This window comes from Vipera ursinii, assembly GCF_947247035.1.
Source record: "Vipera ursinii genome assembly, chromosome: 2".
NCBI classification, from domain to species: Eukaryota; Metazoa; Chordata; class Lepidosauria; order Squamata; family Viperidae; genus Vipera; species Vipera ursinii.
Window position 1 is genome coordinate 173,295,230 of NC_139513.1, and position 16,393 is coordinate 173,311,622.

The window sequence follows — 16,393 nt, forward strand, 5'->3', positions numbered from 1 at the left end:
GAACCTGCATCTACAAGCAGAAATGGTTACTATCCAGAAGGGCAGAAGCGTCAAGCCACCTGTTTACAGAGGGTGCTGCAGACCACAGCAACTGGTTGTGTAACTCCAGTGTCAGTTAACTAACCTTTTAAGCTCAAGGGATAGATAACAAAGAAAAGACCACATAGGGCCTTAGGGTAGCAGCTCCAGCCCCCAAGTGCCATAGAAATTTTGCACACCAATTTGAACTAACCGCTGAATGTTGAAAAGGCATTTGTATGATGAATGAACCAGATCATCAGGTTATGATGCCTCATTTCAATCCTGAGCTACAGATATCCTCCTTTTTAAATAATGACTTGTTTATTCCTGGACAACTTGTGTAAGGAAAACTCAATCCATGTCAATCAAATTGATTCAGATTCCCCAGATACATATTTTGACTTCTATGCCACCCTCTACAAAATCCATTTTGTAAGACGGTTCAAATCCTTTTGCTTTCTAGCCCTTTCTTCTGGGATCTAGAACGTAAGCCCGGCAACGGCACTTGGTATTTTTGGATGGTTGCCGGGATCCAGGCACCCTAATAGTAACTTACAATTATCATCTGTTTTGGACTGCCTTTAAAGAAAACAGAACACACCAACTGTACAATCTTCCACAGTTTATTTCATGAACATTTGCAAGCCAAACCTGGTCCCTGCTTGGCTCAGATACGTGCAAACTTGGAACTGTTCAGATTCCCATCCCTACCCATCAAGCATCCAGGAACAGGTTAAGGTTCCCACAAGTGACACTATTACACATGACTCTTGGGTAAAACGTGTTGTGAAAGCACAGTCCAGCGTGAGATCCAGCATTATCAGGGCCTTGTTTGGGCCAGAGTAGATGAATCCCTCTAGTGTCAGGCACCACTTATCTTATTCAAGATTACTCAGGCATTTTTAATCTATCAAAAGAGGCTCCTCTTTTTACCTGTAGAGCAGTTACAAGAATAAAAGACATTTACAAGGCCAAATACGGAACAATGTATTCCTAATAGTTAAGCAAACACAAGACAAGAGGTTTCATTTCAGTACATGTACCAAATGCACCAGATTCAGGAAATATGTAGAACTTAGAGCTAGATTAAATCTGCTATAAAGAAAGACTGGCCAAATTCTGCAAGTGCTAAGGATGCAAGCTTGACAATCAAAGCAGGAATTTAATACTGACGAATCTAGCAACATTGGAAAAATACGGAAGACAGATGAGGTAGCAGGAGAGAGCCACCATATGCAGGCTCCAAAATGCTATCCGTGTACCACGGACATTTCAACGCAGTTAAAATAGGGACACACTCTTGTTCTAAACTAGAACTTGATCACTGAGGACACAATTTCTTTCCCATTTGGGAAACAGTAAAGATTCAGATGGGAGTCAAGAGCTGAACATTTACATGGTTCTGGGCGAGTAATGTTCTTGCAACATGGAAACTTCTGAAGCTTTAAGTGCATCTCACCAGAGCTGAGTCTCTCGGATCTCTGATATTGTTTGGCTGGCTTTCTGTAATGCCTGCAAAAGAGCAGAAGACTTGGCTGAGGACTCAAGTGCACGTCAAAACCTAGGGAACGGAATAGTTTCATTAAAGTGTGGTACTGAAAACGCACTGTATATGCACAAAGGTAAAATACTCGTCAGCTAGGTAGCTGAGAAGTGGGTGCTTTGTCAATGATCTGAAAAAAAAGACTGGAGGTAATGGTGATGGGACTTGGAATAGGCTCCTTGGATCTTTCCCAACCTTACACTACCTTCAGTCTCGGAAATGAAGCTAGACAACACATGGAGGAAGCCAAGGTGGAAAAGGCTACTTGGGATGCTTAAGGCTTTTAAAAGGTTGGAACACAGCCATTTTCAGTCTTTGGGGAACGGGTTCTTGCTGCTTCCAATTTGAGGAAAGATTTAAAGCAGCAAACTGATTCTGCTCCAGGTGAGCCAGAAACATAGTTTCCTTTTGCCATCACTGAACCAGAGCTGACCTCTAGCAACCCTGCCCTCCATCACCTTGAGCATATTGGCAGCCTCATTACGCTGCTGAGCCATGTCCTCGGACTCTGTTAGGAGTGTGTCTAGAAGCTGGGGCTTATACAGTTGGCCCACAAGTTCACTCTGGAGATGGTCCTTGACGTAGTTCACAAGGAAGTGCATCACGGTTTTGGGAACACTACAGGATGGAAAGCAGATAAATTGATTTGGACACACAAATTCTTAAAAGAAAGTCACCAATTTCTTTATTGACAGTTATCGTTCAAGTATAATTTCATCTTTCCTATTGCTAGCAGAAATAGGTTACTATAGCACTTTTGACTTAGATAATCTCCACCTGTAGTACTTCTGAAATTATGCTTTGTTATTCAAAATACTTTGAATTGCATATCATGGGAACTGATGTGCCTGTAGAAAATGAAATATTCTGATTACAGCAACAAGAAACCACATACATTAAAATTTGTCAGAAACTGACCAAGAATTTTGAGAACAGGAGTTTCTCAAACCCACCCCCCCAACAACTTTTAAGTGTTGAGGAAGAAAGGCTGTCCACTCATTTAAAAATGGCTAACGTCTTAATTTTTCTACAAGGAGTTGCATAAAATCAATTTTTGCCATTGTTAATATTAGGCTAGTCACTGCTTATTCTCAAACCTCCACAAGCAGAATATCCATTGCTGAAGGAGTACTAAATTCAGATGACACAGCTCACGTCGTTAATGCTTAACCTAATTTTCCTGTCAACCACTTACCTATCCTGGATGCTTTTGCGCACAATGAGGAAGTAGGACTTGATAAGCCTCCGGATTACCTCACAGTCTCGTTGTTCACGCTGGCTTAGCTTCCTCGTTGCTGGCATGGGCTAGGGAGAGGAAGGGGAAATGGCTGTGAGCAGTGTTCACCAAATGCAATAGCAGCTTAACTGGGAGAGCAGCTACTTAAGATTCTACACCTTGGCTGAGATGATGATAAATATCTATTCCCCAACATGGTATACGGTCTCCTGCTTGAACAGGGAGTTGGACTAGAGGACCTCCAAAGTCCCTTCAAACTCTGTTATTCTGATTTATTTTGCAGTAACCCATCTTGCCACATAAATACAAACCAAAGTTGTCTATACAGTAGGGCCAAAAAGCAATAAACCAACGGTAAGCTCATGTAGCTCGTATGCAAATACTGGCACTTCTTCCAGTTCTGCAATGCAACTCCTTGCAACATTCTTTGCTCCTGAAACTAGCTTAAGTTCTAGCCAGCCCACCTGCTTTCTCCCTCCCTATTCCTCCCAGCTGACCGTGTCCAGTAGATTGACTGCATGCGACCAGCTGGGGCTAGAATAGACCAAAGAGTGGCACGATCCCTTAGGCCTATCATCAGTGGCAGGTTCTTCTGCTTTCTCACTTTTCCATCGCCAGGTACCATCTATAGTAGTGTCACTCTAGATTGGAAGAAATACAAGAATAAGCTGCACGTTAAGACAAAGGTAGGCATTAGGGACAGGGTAGAGATTATCTGTGAAAAGTTACCTTAGAACTGCTCACTGAGGCAGAGACCAGTGCTGTGTCTATAAAATCAGGGTGCTTGGTATTAATGTAGGCCAACTCAATGGCAACCAGGTTATGAACCTAGAAGAGAAGCATTATTAGGCCTAGGGTATCTGGTGAGGTGACGGTGTGCTCAATGTTCCAAGATCAATAATGCCCAAGATCTTTGAAGCAAAAACATCAGTCTTAAGTATGTTTATTTCCAAGACTACTACTAGGCCTCACAAAGAGCCCAGAAGAGTTAATAAAAAAATAGAAATAACCCAATATGTCATTTGGAAGTATACTCAGCTCCCCAGACAACATTGCAGTTAGCTGAAATGATAGAAAACATCCTGGGCTCATAGTAGGAAGTAGGTAGAGGGAGCAATAAAGTGCAACTTTATTACTTCGCTGTGAGGTGTTTTCAGACTAGCCATGTCTACTGAAACAGCTGCCATATGAGAGCGCATATACTATACACTCTTAAGTTCCAGATACGGCCACTAGCTTCAAAGCGTCTGGAAGAAATGTTAGCAGCAAGGACCATTCCACACTTTTATTCATAGCAAAAAAGCCCCAATTACCATTTCATTGGTGATGGGCAACCTCCGGCGAAGGACTCCTGTCACCACCTCCACAATGGCCTCGTGCAACTTGGGGAAACGCAGCAACTCCTAAAGATTTTGTTTTGTTTTTAGTTTTACACACACACACTTATAAAATCAAGATGTCTAAACTATTATCTGAGTTATTATCACAGTCAGTGTGAAATGCATCACTGTATTGCACACCGACTTATTGAAAATAAATGCAGAGCAAAATTACCAATGGATCCTTAAGAGAAGTCATTACAGACCACCCAGTAAAGAGTTCCCTCTATGACAACTGATCTGATAGAAAATTGTATTTATTTAGATAAATACGTTTTCCTTACTTGTAAGACCAACTGAACATAGGTAGTCCTCAACTTACAACCATTCGTTGGAAGTTACAATGGCGCTGAAAAATGTGACAACCGTTTTTCAGCACTTAAACCACTGCAGCATCCCCATGACCATGTGATCAAAATTCAGATGCCTGGCAACTGACTCATATTTATGACAGCTGCCGTGTCCTGAGGTCATGGGATCACCGTTTGACAAGCAAAGTCAATGGGGAAGCCAGATTCAATTAACAATTGTGTTACTAACTTTAACTACCGCAGCGGTTCACTTAACAATTGCAGCAAGAAAGTTGTAAAAACGGGACAAAACTCACTTAACAACAGTCCCACTTAGCAACAAAGATGTTGAGTTCAACAGTGGTCCTACGTTGAGGATCATCTGTATAGTGGAGCTTTCCCTCGCTGAAGGATGCTATCTTAAAAAGTTTGTGAGTGTTGGGCATTTGGAAAGGTTAACAACCAGCCCTTGAGAGTTCACATGTACCGGAATGCGGGTCCAGAGCCCACTTGAAAGCCCTTCTTCTGGGGACGGAGGCAGAGGGGCTGACCGATCCTAAGCCCAGCGAGACGGTACCTGTGTGTTGTAGGTGGTACAGTGTTGGATGATGCGTTGCAGCTCCTCATGCACGAGCTCCACGCAGCGAAGGCTTGGCTCCTCCAGTCGCTTGATCTGACGTTTCACCAGTAACTCAAAAGAGACCTCGGGAACAAAAAGAGCTGGGCGGGGACCCTGCCAGAGAGATGGAGAAGCATCTTTAAAAACTGGTGGCAGGGGGGAAAAGCCTATACAAGAGGGACTCGTGGGTCAGTTGATGTTCTAAGTAGCTCAGTCTCCCCAAACTTGGCGTTGACGTCCAATACACGCTTCCAGTGTTGCTAACTTTACCATGCGTTTTGTTACTGCCTCACACGACGGAGCCAAAGTATTGTTATAGGATTGCCCAGTCAACAAAATGTCCTTCAGGCAGTGACGTCTTCTATAATTTAGCCAGCATAGTGGTTTCAAGGAGACAAATTCATAATGTACCAAAAGTACAGAAGAAGACCTGCACGAGAAAGGCTACATCTGACACTCCAGAAGCAAATAAGGGATTTAATATAGAACTGGACATCTTGGGGGAAATTAAATTTGCCAAGAAAACATAGAATGGTTGCCTTCGGCTATCCTACTTCTAAGTTGGGGACAGACAAACTCAGTCTCCCTATTTTCCTTCTTCTAGATGTAGACCAAAACATCTATCGTTAGAAACGATGATGAATGAAACTGGATGAACAACCAACCTAGGAGAAATTTCCTGACAGAACAATCAACCGGTGGAATGACTTGCCTCCAGAAGGTGTGGGTGCTCCATCACTGGAGGTTTTTAAGAAGAGATTGAACAGCCATTTGTCCAGAATGGTATATGGTCTCTTACTTGAACAGGAATTTGGACTAGAAGACCTCTAAGGTCCCTTCCAACTCTGTTATTCTGTTAATCCTCTACCAGTCCTCTGTTGTTACTGAAGCAGGAGACAAGATCCATTCTATCGCCTGGCTTTTAATAGGTTGGGTGTTTGCTTGGAAACTACAAATACTGAGATAATATCCACAGATATCTATCAAAGCATGTATATTTTGGGAATATTTTGTCCTTCTGGCTACATGAATGAACAGTTTGCCTGCAGCATCTGCAACTGAATGTCATGCTTTCAGTAGGATAGGCAACCACTCTTAATTCTTACAATGCTCCAAGCCAAGATCTCATTACCCATTACTGCAGTTGGCAGGGGAAGGAAACTTGGCTTGTACCCATCTCCCTTTTAAATTACAGGAGCAGCAAAATTTTATGTGAACTCCCAACACCTCTGTTACTACACTATAACATTTTCTTGCGCAATATACCTACGTAATTGGGGCCTAACTGGAAAAGGAGAACATGGGTGGAAGTGAAGGATAATGGATAAAGCAACCTTCCATTGGTGTACACGATTGATCATATTAACTTACTGTGGCATTTCTAATGGCTGTCAAAATATCCAGCATCGTAAGTCCAGCCAGCGGATCAATGGAGTCCAGAGTGCGCCCAAAGGTTTCATGGAAAATGTAGCACATCCGGGCACCACCGCATCTGGCCAGCAGAGAAGCAGATCAGCCCCAGCATCCCACTGCCAGCTTATTTATCCCACATTCAGCTCCATCACCATATTGTTCACTAGAGGCTTCACTCACAACTCAGAAGTCTCAATGTTGCGTGCTGTACCCTCAATTGTGTTGCAATACTCGGTGGCAAACTTAGTGATGATCTGAAGCAAAGTGGCATTCTTGTCTTCAATGGGCTGCCCATAGCTCTGTAGCACTGATTGGTACTGAGCTGTGAGCACATTCACTCGCGTCTTTAGTTCAGGCAGGCAGTCGCGGATATGGTGCATCAATAGCCTGGAGAAGGTAGAAAGGCATCAACTTGGCCTTTTAAGGGAAACATCCTACTTTCAAGGAATACGATTCCAAATGACCAAAGGGAAAGTGCTGGAGAGGACAGTACTAGGCCAAACAGGCCAGCATTCAGGTGAACAACAACAACAACAAAAAAAAAGACTCCTGTCATTCACTTGAGCTGAATCTTCACTTCCTGGCTAAAAAAACATTTAAGCTGGGGGAAACCTGAATCGATTCCAACCATCTATTTGTTATGCTATACTTGTACTCTACTGCTGAGCGGTGTAATGATGTTAGGAACAGGAAGGATGGTATTCTGGAAAGTTGCAACTCAGGTTGAAAACACTTCTGTGGGATTCTCCTTTCATGTACAAATGCTGTGGCAAGGCAAAGAGGAGCTCACACACAATTCCTGGCTTCAAAATAACTCCCAGTATTTCTGTCCAGAATATGTCTTACAATTCCTAGCTTCCGCTCTGCGATTTTAATGCTAGCTGAAGTTTTAACAGAAGAGAGTAAATGTAGCTCAGGGTTGAACTGTGGAGTCCTAGGGGTGCTCTATGAGCTTGGTTATTTGCTTGCTGACCTTTCATTACCCTAGTCACCATCATTGCTGATGTGTGGTTTGCTCCCTGTTTCTATATGGTAGCTTGCCTTACCAGCAAGGGTAGCAGCGTGTGGTTTTTTTCACCCAGATAAGCAGGGGTTAACACTAGGCAATCAATCAAGCAGAAAACAATACCCTAATCAAGGAATTGCCAAGGAGAAAAGTACATCTCCACCAACACTGGGAGGCCAAACTATTATATATAAACGGGGAGCGAACCCCACACTCACTCACACTGATGATAGCTAGCTGGGTAATGAAATCATCTACAAGCAAATAGCCATGCTCAGAGAGCACTAAGGACTCCACACTCGAGATTTTGTTTTAAAGCCTGGCATGTGCAGGGCTAAACATTTTCACAGGCACCAGACACTATATGCCCAATGAATATGTCAGTCCTGGGGACACAGGGATGCTGTCTGTGTGTTTCTTCCTAAAAAAACTAAATATGAGGCTTTCAGTGCTCGAGGTCACAACGATTAGATCTATTAGAGGGAATAGAGATGTCTTAGTCTAATCCACTAAGGCTCTCATCTTCAGAGTAAAGGACAGAAGTGGCTCTTTTCTACATAGAAGATAAGCATCCCCAAGCAGTGGGACCCATTCTACCTGGGGGTTTCCTGATCAACCCCTAACCACACCCAGTTCCTTCTCACCTGTTGAGAGTTTTGGCCAAATGACGACTGCCATTGCGATTGGCAAGTGAAGGGTATTTCTTTTGCATGAATCCTTGCTCGTCCTGCAGAGAATCACTGATGCTCTTGTTACTGTTGATATCATGTTGGCTCCTAGCACAGGAAGCAAAAAAACAACCATCTAATTAACAAAATCTGCCTGATGGATTCACCCACCAGCAACATCCTGCTCTGGCAAAACAAGAGGTTTTGCAACCAGCTGCCCTCTCCATCTAACATAGGAGCCCACTCTAGGTTCTTTGGTTACTGCATGCATCACCACTGACCTGTTGACCACACCAATGATGCCTAGCTTGACAGGAATAACCCGGCCCATCAGTACATCCATGGCATCAGTCCCAGCATCCATCAGATCAAGCTTGGTGATCACAGCCAACGTCCTTCGCCCTGCAGAGAAACTCTTCTCCAGTTAGTGATATCAGAAGGGGGAGGGGTGACACAGGCTGTTCCTTTATTCCAGGGGTTCCCAACTGGGGGTGCGAGACGATATTCCAGGGGGTGCAAGAACATGGGTTTAGAAGTTTCAAAGTTATAGTGCATATGTATAATTCATTATTTTCAACTTTTGTAAGGGGTGCAAGAATATATCAGAAGCAATCTAGGTTGGGAGCTGCTGCTTTATTCCTTGTGTGCTCCCCCCCCCCAAGGCTGCATATCTTTTGAAATCGTTCAATTTATGCATTTATAATTTAGATTTCTAAGACTGCCCAGCTCATTAAGAGATTCTGGGTCATGTACAAATTAAAAACAAGACTGTAGTACATTAAACCAAAAAGACTACAAGATGATCGTAATAGGAGGAATAAGCAGACACTATAAATGAGTGGAACCCACTCATATTTTTCCCCCATTCTATCCCACAGCCTGGGGGGGAAAGTTAGATTTTTCAAGACTGGAAACAGTGAGCATCAGAAGTCTTCAGGGAGGGTGTTCCAGGGGGCAGGTGTTATAACAGAGAGGCAGGCTTCCTAGGCCACTCAGATGGCCTCACCTGACAGATGGAACTTGGGGCAAATCTATTGTGTTGGATCTTACAGAATGGGAGTAAAGAAGGGGAGAAAAACGCTCCCTCGGCTCACCCTCCTGCTTTATTCCCCTTCCTGATAATCACCCATCAGTTAAGAACGGATCTTAACAGACAGCAAATAAATATTCAGTTCTGCTCTGCAGGTATTACTAAATCAAACTCCCCTGAGCTTCAAAAAAAAAGAGGACTATTTTATAACATCCCACGGTTCTCCACATTTTCCTGATTTCGCCTCCTCAAGTACAAATATAGTCATACCATCAGGGTCAACATCCCGTGCTAGTTTGAGTGCTTCTGATGTGGCCATGTCAGTATTGGCAGCAGTGACAGCCAGGATTAAGCAGTTTGGGTTGGAGATGTAGGATAAGATCATATCTCGGACTTGATTCTCAATATCAGGGGGTTGATCTCCAACAGGCACCTGTGATATTGCAGAGGTTGGATTTGAGAGATTTATAAGTCACCCAAGATCTAAAATATTATGCAGTAAAATGTAAAAAAATATAACACATTGTATTAAGAGATCAGACTTACTATGAAATTAGAAAAGGACAAACCTAGAAAACTTCCTTATGTTTACTTCCATTCTGAACTGAGAAGGCTAATAATGCAATACTAACTGCATCACACCATATTAAGCTCTCTTGTTTACTGCTGTTTCCACCCAAGAGAGGGAGCAAGGACTCATATGTCTCACTCTAGGAGGAAAAACAGAACTAGGTCTGAGATGCAAAAGGACTCCTGAATTCATATCTGTAGCCTAAAAACATGGATGCATGTATTTAAGAAATATGCCCTTCCAGTTCCTAACTGTATTATCTTCAGCGAAGACCATATCCTCTAATCCAGGAATATTTCTGTAGACTGAAAGGAAGGACATGTTTCTAGTCCTCATGGGTGCAGAACCTTATCCTAGAATCTAGGAACTAACAAAACATGCTTTAGAATTGATTTAGCAGCAACAATAAATTTAGGCATGTGAGGTCAAGGAATGTTTAAACTGAAAAAGGCTGAGAGGTGTTTGTTATATGCCCTTTCTCCACACTCAGCATAAGCAAAACAAATTAAACAAAAGCATCGCAAATGCTGATCTGTTTTATATAGCCTGCAGAATAATAATACATATTTATTTTAAGCACAAATGTACACCAGTGAGACGCAGAAGCTTGGAGATTCACGTGGGAAATGAGATTCTTTTGCTCCAGACTAGGCCCAGATTTATGCAAACACTGAGGCTGCCTCAAGTAAACACACCTGTCCACTGAACCTGACTCTTACCTAAAACAAAGCTACCAATATCGCTTCTATCGCCTGTGGTGCGATAGTGCGAAATGCCAGCCTGTGGGAGACATTTTGTCTCAAATCACACAACCCTCCAGTTGTAGCCAGAGGATTTGGGGAGTTTTCCTGTGAAAGGTCAGGCCTTCAACTGAAACTCTTTTCTGAATCTAATACAACGGTGTGCGAAGGAGAGTCAATTCTACATCTGTTATTCATTTACACTCTTTTATCTTCTGCTCACCATCACTGTAACCCAGCTCTTCTGGTCCAATATGTGCAAACGGTTAAAAAGGAACGTTCCCAAGGGAAAAGTGGTAGAGAAAAGAGGGAGACCACCCATCACTTGGTGCACTGGTGCCCAGGGCTACACATTCCCCAGATATGGCTGATGAAGTTCTGCCTTTAAGGTCATTGGGAAGCCTACTAATAATCAGTAGCTTCTAGGTCTCTCTTAAGAAATGGGCGACGGAGAGCACTATTTCTAAGTGTCTCACCTTGGTGATTCCTGGAAGATCTACCAGCGTCAAGTTAAGCACATGAGGTGAATAGATCTTCAAGTACAGGGGTTCTGGACTGATTCCCTGGAAGCAAGAAAAGCTATTAAGAGGAAGACACAAAAAAGGCATTTGGACTAAAGGGACTCTCACAAGAGGGGAGAAGGACTCAAAGAGAGTCAGTACCTTATTGGTCCCAGTCATCTGCTCGGTTTCAATCTCAATTTCCTGCCGAATCTCACTGAAATTAGTAAAAGTCTGAGGAAAGAGAACAAACAGAAAGAGCTGCAGGAGAACAGGCAAGGGCACTTGCTTTCCCGCTCTTTTATTGATCCTTCTACCCATCTTTCCTGCTTGTGGCAGAACCAGAGCGGGGAATAGACAGCGGAAGAGGAGAAACCAAGAAAGAATAGAGCGTAAGTTCTCCACCTCAAAGATTTTAATACATAATATAATAAAATATATCACGTTATAGCTTTGCATAAAAAGTAAAGACAAAACCCGCCAAACTTACTGGCAAATTTTTTTTAAAAAAAAAAAAATTCAGCAGCTGCAGAATAGAAGAGAGATGTGGGGCTTGGAAGTGCTAGGCTTCCATCCCATAAACGTATTGTTAAAAAGAATGGCTTTAATTCCAAGTGAGCTTTAGGAAAGGCACAGAAGACACAACCTTGGGAAGAAGTTAATTTAAAAAGAAAAATGTGTAGAAGTTGATAAGTCTTTCAACATGACTGACTGAAAATCATAATAAAACTTTTATATATAAATTTCATAAAGAATGGAATCACTGCTTTTGGCAGTGTACACATACAATGCCTTTGGTTGGCCATAAAATCTGAAGATGTAGACTGAGGATCAACACCTAGCACGGCATGGAGGAGTGTCTATAAGTCATATATAAGTTACAACATGCCAAAATGAGTCAACTTACTTAGGTAAGCGCTAAGCACACGTATGACAGGCTTTATTCTAACAAATTTGTAAGATCTGGAAGATAACAAATCCTTATCTACATGTTCTATGTATTTATTTACATTTATACCTTAGAAAGAAGAGAGAGATGAAGAAAGTTGTTTTCCAGGAATAGTAAGTGAAGCAGTCAAAAGAAAGCTCTGTGGAAAAGGCAAACCATTAAAAGATAACTACTGGATTTCCTTTTCAGACAGAATTTCTTTTCTGGCTGCTCCCTTCAGTACCATGTAATGGGAAGGTGATAGTCAAGCCATCAAGACCATCCCCGCTAGACAGACTGCTATCCAGCCTCAACTTGAAGACACTCAACATAGGGGAAAGGAAGAGATTTCTATTAAAACGTTTAATCAGATTTCCTCTTATCATTTAAATGCATTCTTTTGAGTCCTGTGCTCTGGAATAAGCCTTAGCCTTTCTCTGTGTGACATATTTTCAAGTATTTGAAGAACACTACCATACTCTCCTCAGTTTTTTTTCTTTTTTCTCAAGGCTAAATATACTCAGCTCCTTCAATCTCTAGCCATAGAATTTATTTTTCTAGTTCCCAGGTTATCTTCCTGGCCCACTGCAGTCATTTTCTTTCTTTCTGAAAGTATAGTGCCCAGAACTGGATGCAATAGGTGAAGATCCGACCACTCAGAATTAAGAAGCATTATTTCCAGTAATTTACAAATTATATTTTTGTTGATCCATCCAAAAGCTGTATTTCTCTATTGCAGCAGCCCCACACCACATTGCTGACTCACATTCTGTTTGCAAACAATGTTTGCTCCAAGATCCTTTTCATAAATATCACTATCATCTCCTACGTCTATAGATTTTTTACTTTCGTAAGTGAAGAACTTTGTATTTGCCTGTAATATTATTATCACTATCTTCAGTTCATTTCTCCAACATATCAAGGTTTTTGACATTATAAATTCTGCTTAGTGAAAGACTGGAATGAATGTCTATTTCCCCTCCCCAGTTTTTGGGTCTCCTTCTGCCTGGCATCCACCATTGGGATATTTTCTTAATATTTGTACAAGATAACATAACAAAAATATTTTGGTAACAGGAAGGAATTCTTCCACCAATTAAGAGAAACTCACTGTATGCATGCCTTTGTCCTCTCTTCTTTGGCCCTATAATCCATGATTAAACAGGAAAGGGGAACCCTGAATGGGCACAAGTAACAGGAGATACATAGGGAAAAAGTCAACAATAGCCTTCCGGTTCTGGATCGCGGCATGGCCAGATGTGTAAAGAGAATGCTCCTCACATTGTTTGTATTTCTTTTGCTGGGGGACCGCTGTAAAGGGGTCAAAAGTCACCCAGGAGGGGCAATGAGCAGGGGAGAGGACTCTCCGGTCGATGGTAGAAGGGCAGCAGCCCTCCCGTCGCCTTGGAGCAGCTCTCCGGAGAAATGAAGAAAGGATCGGCCACTCCCATGGCCCATCGTTCTAGCCGTTTCCAACCCTTATCTTAATGGGCTGTGTATACAACATGGATTATTCAACAAACAAGCATTAAAAGCCGTCACTCAACATGATGCAGGAATCCAGCCATCAAACATACAAAGAGGCACGAGTAGGACAAAGCAAATCTGTGCATATAAGTGTAACTCTTTCTCTCTCTCTCTCTCTCTCTCTCTCTCTCTCTCCACCTCAATGATCTTGCAGTGTGTAGCAGGAGGGAATGCCTCTTCCTGATATGGGCTGCCCCAAGGATTTCATTTTATCTCTTCTTACAAGAAGATTGAGATGTTCAGGTTTTTTACAAAATGAGAAAAATGGATACCCGTAGAACAAAGTTATTGTATGATGGGAAAAGACAGATTGTCTTTTCCCATCTAGTCTGCCAATTGGCCCGAGCTGACTCTAACCATAAATATTTCCACATTTACCACACCCACTCAGTACCTTGTGCTTGCAGTGCAGGAAAGTGGCCCATTCCTCTGCCTGGGCAACTGCAGACAAACAAAATAAAACAAAAGACATGAGACTCTTTTCAGTACCATTTTCTTACAAGACTATGCCCTGGTCAGTTTACTTTATAATTAAGCGAGGATCTGAACCTGTGTCTCCATAGCCTTATTCTGATGTTTACAACCATTCTCCTATGTTGTCTGCTGGTGTTTGATTTTGCTTCTCTCAAAAATGTCAGATAAAATAGCTAGTACAGTTGAGCCAGTGAAAAACTGACAGCTCACTGATGCAAAAATCCTACCAAACATACTATTTCCCTATGAGGCAACAACATTCCACCCATTATTCCCATTCCACCCATTAGATAGTATAGTCATTCAGAATCAGGCAGCACCAGCCTTTTAGCCTGTACTCAATGAAATCATTTCTAGAGGTTGCTTGCTGCTCAATTCTTGTCTGTCATCATGCAAAGGAACTGTTTTGGATTACTAATGTTCACTGGGAATGCAGAATCTTTATATTCTCCCTCAGTAAATCATTCCTCTGAAGAAAAAGATATGGGAAGAGGAAGGAACTTAGGCATGTCCACTGACATCGTGTGGCTGCATCTGCAGCAAACTGCGGTAACAACAAAATGAGGGTATAGGCACACCAATGGCATTATGTACTTGCACTGCAAAGTCTGATGCTAAGCTTGTAAGCCACCTTGAGTCTTCGGAGAAGGGCAGGATATAAATGGAATTAAAATAAATAAATAAAAAATAAATCGCAGCAGCAGCTTGATAACATTTCAGACATCCATACCCATACAGTACTATTTCTATGCAGGACTCTCAAGCCAATATAGCTCTTGAGATGACAAAATTAACTCATTCTAACTTAACCCTTTTCACAAATGAATGCAAATATACCTGTCCCGGGATAATGTTGCAGAATCTAACCTGGGTCGGTCACTGGGACCAGAGGTTTCGTCTTCCAAGCTTTCGGACTCATGCTGGACCTCATCCTTAGGGAACTTCTCACTAGCAGAAGGAGTTTCTAGAACTGCTAGAGAGAAGTTCCCCGAAGATTGGCTCCAGTACGAGTCTGAAAGCTCAGAAGGCTAAACCTCTGGTCCAGGTGATCAACCTTTTCAGTCAACAAATGATGTTATTTATAGTATTGGGAAGGCAAAGATCAAGTCAGCCCCTTCTAGGTAATAATATTCCATCTTCTGGATCAGAGTTAAAGAGGTAATGTTCTGATGCTCACATCTGTTTTACTTTGTCACTAAGAGAAGTAACTTTTCCCTTACCACTTTCTCCAGTAGCTTTCCGCCTCCTCTCCTCCAGGGTTGGCACATGGACCAGCTGCAAGACAAGGGGCCGCCGTGTGACAATTCCAGAGCCACGTGGCAAGAAATCCCGACCTACAATGCTCTCTAGCACCGAGCTCTTCCCACTACTCTGTGAAAACAAATAGCATTACAGGTGGAAAAAGAAAAAGCAGTGTCTTACCTGTTTAGAAGAAGAACATATTATATAATGTTGATTACCTCCTTGCATACTCACAAATTCATTTTCATGAGATCCTCTCAAACTTGCACATTAATAGGGCAGATGATATTTTCAGCTCCCACTTATCTTTAAATTGAAGTTTGCTTAGCTGACAAAAAGTTTTACACACTGGTTTAACCAACATTTGTTCTACTACAGACTCAAGCCGCGCTATTTAGAATGGGCATGGATAAGGCTCTTAAGTGGAGGCAGAATCTCACCTGAGAGCCAACTACCACAATTTGGGGCAGCTGTATGATTTCGGCTCCCACTGTGTTGAAAATCTCTTGTAGCTTATTGATCACAGGGATGAGAGTCTCCATAATGACGAAGGTGCAGCTCGTGGAACGGGGCTCTTATTCCCTAGAAAGTAGAGGACGATTAGCCAAAAGAAAATTGGAAGTCGCGGGAACCCGCCCCCCCGCCACCATGCAGCCTTGTTTTCTCCCTCCCCTCCAAAGAGCACGCCATCTCATTTCTCCAAGGAAGGGCCTGAGCCGTTCCCGACAAATTTAGCCCAAATAACGGAGCCCAGCATCCAAGCAGGGCTAACACTCACCCTTAGAATATTTACCCTGAATCCGGATACAGCTCCATTCACTCCACAACCAGGAAATATTCCCCGATTTGCCCGCCTCTTTCCCCAGCTGTATTGCTCATGATCTTCGACCTTCTTGATTCCTATAGGTTATTCGTCTGTCCATCAAGTCAGTCTTCAGCTCTATTCGGAGAATAAAAAATTTCTAGGGCGAGGTTACATTTTCATTGGCCATCTAGGGAACAAATCATGCCCCCCCATCTCGAACGCTTTTTAAATATACGACCATAGAGACAAAGTTACAAGAGATAGAAAGGTTTTAGCAACCGAAACCATAGCAACAGCCAAGAGTTCTTTTTTTGTAAAATGGCGACTAGCAAAATCATTTTCGGAGCGGCGGTTAAACTGATGACGGCTTCCAGCAACCTCTGTTTTGTTAGTCACCCCT

At 42.4% G+C, this 16,393-nt stretch overlaps 1 protein-coding gene across 4 annotated transcripts; it reads right to left on the reverse strand.

The window, feature by feature from the left end:
- Window positions 1-628: 628 nt before the first annotated feature.
- LOC310634275 (dynamin-1-like protein) lies at window positions 629-16,019 on the reverse strand. 4 transcript variants are annotated; one of them, XM_083352490.1, is made up of 18 exons: window positions 15,967-16,019; window positions 15,629-15,770; window positions 15,167-15,317; window positions 13,867-13,913; window positions 11,180-11,251; window positions 10,994-11,080; window positions 9,477-9,639; window positions 8,458-8,578; window positions 8,153-8,284; window positions 6,683-6,889; window positions 6,461-6,581; window positions 5,048-5,203; window positions 4,115-4,204; window positions 3,531-3,629; window positions 3,299-3,442; window positions 2,760-2,869; window positions 2,023-2,182; window positions 629-1,533 (listed from the first exon to the last, which is right to left on the reverse strand). In XM_083352490.1, the coding sequence occupies exons 2-18, from the start codon at window positions 15,728-15,730 to the stop codon at window positions 1,477-1,479; spliced, it is 2,019 nt and encodes a 672-aa protein (XP_083208616.1). In that variant the 5' UTR covers window positions 15,731-15,770; window positions 15,967-16,019; the 3' UTR covers window positions 629-1,476. The 4 variants fall into 4 exon arrangements, with proteins under 4 accessions (XP_083208616.1, XP_083208619.1, XP_083208618.1 ...); XM_083352493.1 differs by having other exon boundaries at window positions 15,167-15,312; window positions 15,982-16,017; XM_083352492.1 differs by having other exon boundaries at window positions 15,167-15,312; window positions 15,967-16,009.
- Window positions 16,020-16,393: the final 374 nt, after the last annotated feature.

Excerpts from the sequence above, each read along its gene's own strand:
- LOC310634275 (XM_083352490.1), bottom strand. The coding sequence starts at position 15,730 with ATGGAGACTCTCATCCCTGTGATCAATAAGCTACAAGAGATTTTCAAC. Across the intron at positions 3,443-3,530 it reads CCTCAGTGAGCAGTTCTAAG|AGTGACACTACTATAGATGG; the intron begins GTAACTTTTCAC and ends CTTCCAATCTAG. Across the intron at positions 1,534-2,022 it reads AGGCTGCCAATATGCTCAAG|GCATTACAGAAAGCCAGCCA; the intron begins GTGATGGAGGGC and ends GCTCTTTTGCAG.